Consider the following 11,055-nt stretch of genomic DNA (forward strand, 5'->3'; position numbering starts at 1 on the left):
AGTATTTATTTCTTCCTAGATGTGCTAGTACTCCGTTTATTTCGGGTATAGGATATCTGTCCGATATAGTTACTAGGTTCAATTTTCGATAGTCAATTACCATGCGAAATTTCTTCTCTCCTGAAGTGTCTGGTTTTTTTGGTACTATCCATACAGGTGAATTGTATGGAGACCTTGAAGGTCTTATTATACCATTTTGTAGCAAGTCTTTGATTTGTTTCTCTACTTCCACTTTCAGTGACATAGGGTACGGATAAAATTTGGTGTATATTGGTGTGTCCGTGGACGTCCTTATGCTTCCTTGTACTTTCGTAGTGTATGTCAGTCTTTCTTCAGGTTCGGTAAAAAGTTTGGGAAAATTCTTCGCAATTGCGTTAAGTGTGGTCTTCTGTCTGTCATTTAGGTGGTCGGTCTGTATGTCTATTGCGTTAATCGATTGTATGGTTTGCTGTTTTATTTTAATCCTGACTCTATCTTGTATTGTCATATAATTGTATTTTATGTGGATTACCGCCGAAAGTTGCTTGAGGCTGTCATTGCCTAAGATGCCGTGGAATGACTTTAAGGAGGGTAACAAAAAAAATTTAATTTTTAGATCGGGTATTCCGAATAGACTAACGTTGGTGTGGTGCGTAATTTTTATTTTTCCAGCTATAGTGTTAGCAAAAAAGGGTTAGTCATTTGGGAGGGAATTTGGTACAATAGAGGGTTGCATATAATTGTTGTTTGAGCCCGTATCGATCAATATTTTTAAAATTCCTCCTTCCTTCGTTTTACATTCAAAATATGGAAGTGAGGAGTTTGCTAATCTAAAAAATGGATGTCCGAAAAATCCTCTGCAGCATTGTCGTCTGTACCGTACTGTTCGAGAGTTTCTCGCACGTTATAATTGTCTTGTCTAATTTCGTCGTGTTGGTTTGCATATTCCAAATCTTGTCGGTATGCAACGCTGTTGCATTGTTCCGCTTCTATGTTAAAGTTTCGTTGTCTTTTTTCCATATCTTGCTGGGGAGGTGGTGGCCTTTTCCCGTGAAATGCTAGGTTTTGTGGTGGCCTGTTAATGTAATTGACCCTTTTCGTCTGCATGCTCTGGTCGATGTCCATTGGTTCAGGTCTTGGCATAGGCTTTGGTGCAAAAGGTCTAGGTGGTGGCAGGTGTCGAGGTTGAGAATTGAAGTTTTGTTGTTGTGGGAAAAAATTCTGGGGTCTTTGCCAGTGCCCTTGTTGTTGAGGTGGGATATAGGAGGGTGGGAGTGTTTGTCTCTGCATTGGTTGATTCCAATGGGCAAGGTGTGGGTAAAACGGTTTCGGTGCGGCGTGGGGCTGTGGGGGGAAATTCCTTCGTAGATTTACAGGTGGTTTCCTACTGACGATATTTGCTCGGTAGGTTTGATTCTCCAATTTGAGGCATAATTGCAGAGCCTCTGGAAGGTCTGTTGGTTCTCTTATCCCTAGGAGTCTCGGAAGGTCACCATTGAGACCTCTAACGAAGGTATCCAACGCTTTGTTTCTATACGTGTCTACAAGAAGTTTCCGGGGTTCTGATCCGGCTTCTAAACAAGAAATTTTGTTCAGGATCAGAGAAAGGTTTGAATAAACCTTCTGATAATATTCGTGTATGGTTAGATTTCCCTGAGTCAGTGAGGCCATTTGGTACTCTAAAGTACCTAGGTCTCGTTTGTCGCCGTAATGCGTTGTGAGACAACGTGAAATCGCGGTCCAATTTAAGGGTGTGCTGTAGGACTCCAGCACAATGTCCGCTTGGCCTGTAATTTTGTTTCGTATGGTGTTTAAGATACCAAAGTATTTATGTGAGCCTCGCATTGGCTCGTATAGTTGTAGAACTCTATCGACACTTTTCTTCCAGGATCCGAATTCACCTGGGTCCCCTGCAAATTCTCGCAAAGAACGCACAACATCAGGAATTTTGTCGAGTTCACTGATTCCTTGGGGTCCTATGTTAACAGGTTCGTCTACCTCTATAACGTTCCTAACTGCTAACCTGTCGTCTAGTATTCTATTGACCACTTCTGTTATTTGCCTAACTATGCCCCTATTTTCTTCGTTTTGGAGATTTGCACCCGGAGGGATTTGCCCTAGAACCGGTGGTCTTATCAGATTGCTTGGATTACTCATCTTCGCAATTGGACACGATTATTTACGCCTTATAATTTAAATAACGGAAATGTCAAAATTAACTTGTATTTAGATTTTGTCTTGATCCAGAATTGGATTTCTTTATCTTATTCCTAACTTTCAAATTATTTTTATTACGCTTTATTTTTTGTCGATTAAATATTTTCTATAGTTCAAATTAGAACACGCTTTTCGTACCTATGCGAAAAATTAGTTAAAATATATTGGAATACACAATGGATCACTTCTTATTTAATATCTCTAGTTATTAATTTTATTATTTTGTAAATTTAAAAAGGTTTAATTTCACTTAATGTAATAACTCACTTCTTATTTAATATCTCTAGTTGTTAATTTTATTATTTTGTAAATTTAAAAAGGTTTAATTTCACTTAATGTAATAACTCACTTCTTATTTAATGTCTCAAGTTATTAATTTTATTATTTTGTAAATTTAAAAAGGTTTAATTTCACTTAATGTAATAACTCACTTCTTATTTAATGTCTCAAGTTATTAATTTTATTATTTTGTAAATTTAAAAAGGTTTAATTTAACTTAATGTTTTTAGTTAAATACGCTAACTTACAGTAGGAGTAGCATTGAACTACTCTTCCCTCGCTGGCTGCACGGATGTATTCCTTTTTGGTCGGTTAGACCTACTGCGGCTCCTGCTGCAACACTTCTATGCGAGGTGGTCTCCGGACGAACACAAGAGAGCCTGAGTCTGCTGGAAATCCTGATGACCAGTCGGAAAGTAGGGTTGGTGCCGTTGGGAAGTCAACTTTTAATTTCTTCCTTTCACAGACACTTTTAAACACTTTACACTTTTTCGCGACTGGTCCCTGCTCGGGCGCCAGTTTTTAATTCGAAAGTCGAATTGAGTTTTTAAAAAAAGATCGGAGCTAATGCACCGCTTTATTGGACTCCAGTTTTAGACTGAAAATTTATTTTTACAATTCAATTAATTATACTAAGTTTTACAATATTAATGCAAGTATTGCATTTTTAATTCTTTGGAAAGAATTGCCCAATTAGTGCCTGCAGGTCAGTATTCTGTTACTTGCATTTCCGGCACGCTTAAGAAATAAATTGCTTACCTAATGTCTACAACTTGTTTGTCTTATTAAATTACAATTAAGTAAAGCAAAAGAAAAGGAAAAAGAGAAAATAAATGTAGCGCGTGTTAACTCCTCCGCATTTAAAAACGAACGTCCTCGTGCGTCTGAGTAGGATAATCTTCAGGATGTGGTTCGGGTTGTTGGAAATTTTTAACTGTTACCTCTTGTAATGGGGCCCTTTTGAAAAATTCGGAGACGTGTTTGGCCCCTTGCTTTGGGCCTTTCGTTGAAGTTAGTTTTAGTACCCCGATTGCCATTAGAGTTAAAGTTATACCAGATATCCCAAAATTGACTATTGATGTTGTTAATCCTTTATTTTTAGAGTCTCGATATAGTTTATGTTTTTTAGGTGAAGTTCTTTCATCATTTCCAGGCTTAGTAATTCTTCTTCGGCCGTAAGTGTTGCATTTGGTTGTAGAACTGCAGGAAGGGGTTTTCCGCTGGAGATTTCTTTAGACAGAAATGTTTGGTTGTTTATTATAATGGTGGAGTTGTGGTACTGGATTGCGAATGATCCAGTTAAGTTAATCTTCTCCTTGTCGATGTGAACGGTGTCGTTAAATCGATTTAAAAGTATTATTCCTGGGAGGACTTCTAGGACAGTGGGAATGTGTTGGTTGTTAATCGTAATGCAGCTAGGCGATCGGCTTTTGAGTAGATGAGGAATGCATGTGGAGTTACTGATGTCTACAATATTTTCCTTTGTACAAATTTTAATTTCATTATGTTCTTTACAGTTGCTTTTCTTTCCAAAGATTTTATTTTGACATCTTATAATTTTTTCAAATGGTATTTTATATAATCTATTACCTTTCTTTATTGCTTTTATTAATAGGGATTCACATAAATTGTTGTCAGTTATTGGGATTTCAATTAAGTATACAATCTTAGAATTACTAGAGGCTATCTTAACGTTACTGAATTCAAATGCCTCTTCTATATTAGTGAAGGGAATATTATTTTTCTCAATAATTTCTTTTATTAGTTTCATTTCAACGTTAGAAAATATATATGAATTTACAATGCCAACTTTGGCCCAATGTATTGCATAATTGATATTTATGATTTCATCTTTTATTAATTGTAGCTTAAATTTAATGTTTACAGCCATATCATGCTGAACATCTTCCTTATCTTTTAATATTTTAAATATTTTATTTGACACTTCCGTTATATTATTTATTCTTCCGCTCATTGCTCTATTTATTATTAATTGGTTATTGTTATTTTCAAGTAAATTGTTAATATGATTTTCTAACATAACGAGATCTTCGTGATCCGGGCTCCCTGTGAGCCATTTCCAGGCGGTACCAATTGCGTTTATGGATCTCTTGTTTACCTTTGGCTTTAATCTACTTAGGAAACTTTGTATTTCGGACATTTCATGGAGCAAGAAGGGGAGTAAGGAATTGTCGGGAGTTATTTTGTGTCTTATCGTGGAGTTGAGTTCGTTCAAAGTCCTTTGGTATTCGTCCGTGTCTATTGTATGTATAATTTTGTAGGTGCCATTTTGGATTTTGGTCCATCCTGTATTAAAGGTTGCAAGTTGTGAGTTTGTATAATCGAGGATACGGAACTCGCCTGTGGCGAGTGGTATTATTAATCTGAAAGCAATAGATGCGTTAAGTTCTAATATTACTCTTGTGTACGGTTCGGTCATTTTCTGTTATAACTACACTAGATTTGTCTTCCTTTACTATTTCCTTTTTGTATCTGTTAGTAAGTTTTGAGCCTAGTCTTTTATTTATTCGCACGTAAATAATGTCACCTGGCAAATATGTTTTCATTGGGGTCCTCTTCCGATTGTGCACTTCTAAGTCTTTTGCTTGTTTTTTCCTAAGTGCTTCGATATTTTCCTGCCGGGCCTTCTCGTACTGGTCAGGATTTGTAGAGACCCTGCGTCCAAAAAATATTTCTATCGGTTTCTTCCCTGTTGTCGAGTGGACTGTGCAATTGTACTCGTATACCGATCTGTCCAAAATTTCTAGGAATGTTCTATGGATTCGTTCCGCCTTTAGGCAGCGCGCAATTTCTGAGAGGGTTGAGTGGAATCGTTCCACCTGCCCGTTTACTGTGCTTGTGTAAGGAGGTGTCTTGTAGATTTCTATTCCAAGTTGATCCTCCAACATAAAACATAAGGAGGCTGAGTTTAATGCTTTTTCGTTGTCTACTACTATCATTTTTGGTACGCCGAATGCAAAAATTATCTGTCTCAGAGGTTCCCTAATATCTTCTGAAGCTCTGCTTTTTATTACTCTAGCTTGGGCATATTTGGAAAATTTGTCGACTGCAGTAAGAACTAGATTTTTCTCTGTGTTATAAATGTCAATATGCACTATTTCACCGGGATATTTCGGAATGGGAGTTTCAAGCAGCTGTGGCTTATTTGGATGCCGGTCATATTTATTCTCTTTGCAAATTTTGCATTGTCTGACTAGTTGGATTTTATTTTCCTGTGCATTCCTATGGGCGCGTCTGTGTTCTTCTATATTAGCATTTCTATTTCCTGTCTGGCTTCGTCTGTAAGGTCCTCGACTTTGGTTTGGGTAAAACGTATTCTGAATTTAGAAAAATGAAGGGGGTATAATCGTTGGATTCTTCCCATGATTGGCTCTGAGGTAAAAAGTCCGTTTATTACGGAGGGATTTAAATAACGTTTAAGAATTGAAATTAGATTTTGTTCATCGTAATCTTGTTGATTAAAAATGTGTCTATGGTATGTGGGAAAGGGTATTTTGAATTGGTAACTATTTTCGTCGCCATTTAGGAGCCAAATTTGGTTCTTGAAAGCATTTATAGGTCCTTCTACTGCTGGGATAAGATTGTGCGCCGAACTTTCGTCGCTATGTTGCGTTCCTGTCAATGAATTGATTTGTGATACTTGTGGCGGTCTTGAGAGTGCGTCGGCCACAATATTGGTTTTTCCTGGTTTATAGATTAGCTCGTAGTCATACTCTTCTAATCTAGCCTTCCACCTTTTCATCTTACTGTTGTGGTTTCTGTTGCTTAGGGCGAAAGTCAGTGGCTGATGATCCGTAACGATTTTAACCTTCGCGGAACCGTAAAGGTAGTTTCTCAAGGAATTCAGCGCCCACACTATCGCTAGCATTTCTCTTTCGTTTGCTGCGTAATGCTCTTCGGCTTTAGAAAGAGTTCTAGAGATGAAAGTTATTGGCTTGTCGTTTTGCGATAGTACGGCTCCAATTGCGTAATTGGAGGCATCTGTTGTTAGCACAAATTCTTTAGAGTAGTCGGGGTATGCAAGCATTATGTCTTTACCAATGAGTGATCGTTTAAGTTTCTCGAAGGAATCTAAGGCGTCTTTGTTGAAGGTTACCATGACTTTTTTTGATTGATTTTTGGACACTCGTCCGCCTTCCCCTCTTAAGAGGACTGTAAGGGGTTTCGCGAGCTTCGCGTAGTCTTTGATGAAGCGGCGATAATACCCTGAAAGTCCTAAAAAGGATCGGAGTTCTTTTAGAGTTTTAGGTATTGGAAACTTTGCTATTGCGTCGGTTTTTTGTGGATTTGTTTTGAGGCCTTTTTCGGATATTATAAATCCTAAAAATTCCACTTCTGTTTTTAGGAATTGACATTTGTCAAGTTGTACTTTTAGATTTGCTTTTTCTAACGTATCGAAGATTTGTTGGATGTCATTAAAGTGGGTTTCCTGATCTTTACTAAATATTATGATGTCGTCGATGTACACGTAACATCTCTTTCCTATATGGTTCCTTAAGATGTCGTCAAGAGCTCTTTGAAAAATTGAAGGAGCGTTCTTGAGACCGAAAGGTAGCCGGGTAAATTCGTATTTACCGTGATTTACCGAAAAAGCTGTCTTCTCTATATCCGATTCCTTTAGAGGAATCTGGTGGAAGCCGCTCTTTAAATCGAGTACTGAGAAGTATTTATTTCTTCCTAGATGTGCTAGTACTCCGTTTATTTCGGGTATAGGATATCTGTCCGATATAGTTACTAGGTTCAATTTTCGATAGTCAATTACCATGCGAAATTTCTTCTCTCCTGAAGTGTCTGGTTTTTTTGGTACTATCCATACAGGTGAATTGTATGGAGACCTTGAAGGTCTTATTATACCATTTTGTAGCAAGTCTTTGATTTGTTTCTCTACTTCCACTTTCAGTGACATAGGGTACGGATAAAATTTGGTGTATATTGGTGTGTCCGTGGACGTCCTTATGCTTCCTTGTACTTTCGTAGTGTATGTCAGTCTTTCTTCAGGTTCGGTAAAAAGTTTGGGAAAATTCTTCGCAATTGCGTTAAGTGTGGTCTTCTGTCTGTCATTTAAGTGGTCGGTCTGTATGTCTATTGCGTTAATCGATTGTATGGTTTGCTGTTTTATTTTAATCCTGACTCTATCTTGTATTGTCATATAATTGTATTTTATGTGGATTACCGCCGAAAGTTGCTTGAGGCTGTCATTGCCTAAGATGCCGTGGAATGACTTTAAGGAGGGTAACAAAAAAAATTTAATTTTTAGATCGGGTATTCCGAATAGACTAACGTTGGTGTGGTGCGTAATTTTTATTTTTCCAGCTATAGTGTTAGCAAACAAGGGTTGGTCATTTGGGAGGGAATTTGGTACAATAGAGGGTTGCATATAATTGTTGTTTGAGCCCGTATCGATCAATATTTTTAAAATTCCTCCTTCCTTCGTTTTACATTCAAAATATGGAAGTGAGGAGTTTGCTAATCTAAAAAATGGATGTCCGAAAAATCCTCTGCAGCATTGTCGTCTGTACCGTACTGTTCGAGAGTTTCTCGCACGTTATAATTGTCTTGTCTAATTTCGTCGTGTTGGTTTGCATATTCCAAATCTTGTCGGTATGCAACGCTGTTGCATTGTTCCGCTTCTATGTTAAAGTTTCGTTGTCTTTTTTCCATATCTCGCTGGGGAGGTGGTGGCCTTTTCCCGTGAAATGCTAGGTTTTGTGGTGGCCTGTTAATGTAATTGACCCTTTTCGTCTGCATGCTCTGGTCGATGTCCATTGGTTCAGGTCTTGGCATAGGCTTTGGTGCAAAAGGTCTAGGTGGTGGCAGGTGTCGAGGTTGAGAATTGAAGTTTTGTTGTTGTGGGAAAAAATTCTGGGGTCTTTGCCAGTGCCCTTGTTGTTGAGGTGGGATATAGGAGGGTGGGAGTGTTTGTCTCTGCATTGGTTGATTCCAATGGGCAAGGTGTGGGTAAAACGGTTTCGGTGCGGCGTGGGGATGTGGGGGGAAATTCCTTCGTAGATTTACAGGTGGTTTCCTACTGACGATATTTGCTCGGTAGGTTTGATTCTCCAATTTGAGGCATAATTGCAGAGCCTCTGGAAGGTCTGTTGGTTCTCTTATCCCTAGGAGTCTCGGAAGGTCACCATTGAGACCTCTAACGAAGGTATCCAACGCTTTGTTTCTATACGTGTCTACAAGAAGTTTCCGGGGTTCTGATCCGGCTTCTAAACAAGAAATTTTGTTCAGGATCAGAGAAAGGTTTGAATAAACCTTCTGATAATATTCGTGTATGGTTAGATTTCCCTGAGTCAGTGAGGCCATTTGGTACTCTAAAGTACCTAGGTCTCGTTTGTCGCCGTAATGCGTTGTGAGACAACGTGAAATCGCGGTCCAATTTAAGGGTGTGCTGTAGGACTCCAGCACAATGTCCGCTTGGCCTGTAATTTTGTTTCGTATGGTGTTTAAGATACCAAAGTATTTATGTGAGCCTCGCATTGGCTCGTATAGTTGTAGAACTCTATCGACACTTTTCTTCCAGGATCCGAATTCACCTGGGTCCCCTGCAAATTCTCGCAAAGAACGCACAACATCAGGAATTTTGTCGAGTTCACTGATTCCTTGGGGTCCTATGTTAACAGGTTCGTCTACCTCTATAACGTTCCTAACTGCTAACCTGTCGTCTAGTATTCTATTGACCACTTCTGTTATTTGCCTAACTATGCCCCTATTTTCTTCGTTTTGGAGATTTGCACCCGGAGGGATTTGCCCTAGAACCGGTGGTCTTATCAGATTGCTTGGATTACTCATCTTCGCAATTGGACACGATTATTTACGCCTTATAATTTAAATAACGGAAATGTCAAAATTAACTTGTATTTAGATTTTGTCTTGATCCAGAATTGGATTTCTTTATCTTATTCCTAACTTTCAAATTATTTTTATTACGCTTTATTTTTTGTCGATTAAATATTTTCTATAGTTCAAATTAGAACACGCTTTTCGTACCTATGCGAAAAATTAGTTAAAATATATTGGAATACACAATGGATCACTTCTTATTTAATATCTCTAGTTATTAATTTTATTATTTTGTAAATTTAAAAAGGTTTAATTTCACTTAATGTAATAACTCACTTCTTATTTAATATCTCTAGTTGTTAATTTTATTATTTTGTAAATTTAAAAAGGTTTAATTTCACTTAATGTAATAACTCACTTCTTATTTAATGTCTCAAGTTATTAATTTTATTATTTTGTAAATTTAAAAAGGTTTAATTTCACTTAATGTAATAACTCACTTCTTATTTAATGTCTCAAGTTATTAATTTTATTATTTTGTAAATTTAAAAAGGTTTAATTTAACTTAATGTTTTTAGTTAAATACGCTAACTTACAGTAGGAGTAGCATTGAACTACTCTTCCCTCGCTGGCTGCACGGATGTATTCCTTTTTGGTCGGTTAGACCTACTGCGGCTCCTGCTGCAACACTTCTATGCGAGGTGGTCTCCGGACGAACACAAGAGAGCCTGAGTCTGCTGGAAATCCTGATGACCAGTCGGAAAGTAGGGTTGGTGCCGTTGGGAAGTCAACTTTTAATTTCTTCCTTTCACAGACACTTTTAAACACTTTACACTTTTTCGCGACTGGTCCCTGCTCGGGCGCCAGTTTTTAATTCGAAAGTCGAATTGAGTTTTTAAAAAAAGATCGGAGCTAATGCACCGCTTTATTGGACTCCAGTTTTAGACTGAAAATTTATTTTTACAATTCAATTAATTATACTAAGTTTTACAATATTAATGCAAGTATTGCATTTTTAATTCTTTGGAAAGAATTGCCCAATTAGTGCCTGCAGGTCAGTATTCTGTTACTTGCATTTCCGGCACGCTTAAGAAATAAATTGCTTACCTAATGTCTACAACTTGTTTGTCTTATTAAATTACAATTAAGTAAAGCAAAAGAAAAGGAAAAAGAGAAAATAAATGTAGCGCGTGTTAACTTGTACATTCGTACACGCTTGCACCACTCGTTTTTTTGTATATCTGCTTGTTCCTTGCTCCCTTTCAACTCTCGCTTTCCACACATTAACACGCACGTATTAATCTGCTCATAGTTTTTTTCCCACGACCGTCGCATGTATTTTATACACTACGCCATATATGCATCTTGCCAACGCGCATAACAAAGCACGAATTTATGCGCATTCATACAAAAAAAATAGGAGTCAGTATCCCGCTTCTGACCTGAAAGGAAATGGCCTTTCGAATTTTCTTTATTTCATAAACGTTTTATTCAGCTCTTCGACATTTAAAAACTAAAATATTTTCAGTGACAATTTCAAAAAATTAAATCTTCTCCGGCCTTAAAGAAATGGCCTACTGAGTTTTCTTACACTTGTAATAGACTATCGTAAACTAAACGAAGTAACTATAGATGATAAATATCCAATTCCAAATATCGATGAAATATTAGACAAATTGGGCAGATGCCAATACTTCACCACCCTCGATTTAGCGAAGGGATTTCACCAAATAGAAATCGAAGAAAACGATATTCACAAGACCGCCTTCA

At 37.5% G+C, this 11,055-nt stretch overlaps 1 protein-coding gene across 1 annotated transcript; it reads right to left on the reverse strand.

Annotated features, from left to right (window-relative positions):
* Nucleotides 1–3,559: 3,559 nt before the first annotated feature.
* Nucleotides 3,560–10,468, reverse strand: LOC128870575 (uncharacterized). Its single transcript, XM_054113226.1, has 2 exons — nt 9,882–10,468; nt 3,560–4,859 (listed from the first exon to the last, which is right to left on the reverse strand). The coding sequence occupies exons 1-2, from the start codon at nt 9,893–9,895 to the stop codon at nt 3,560–3,562; spliced, it is 1,314 nt and encodes a 437-aa protein (XP_053969201.1). The 5' UTR covers nt 9,896–10,468.
* Between the last annotated feature and the right edge of the window lie 587 nt (nt 10,469–11,055).

The sequence above is a fragment of the Anastrepha ludens genome, chromosome Y, assembly GCF_028408465.1.
Source record: "Anastrepha ludens isolate Willacy chromosome Y, idAnaLude1.1, whole genome shotgun sequence".
NCBI classification, from domain to species: Eukaryota; Metazoa; Arthropoda; class Insecta; order Diptera; family Tephritidae; genus Anastrepha; species Anastrepha ludens.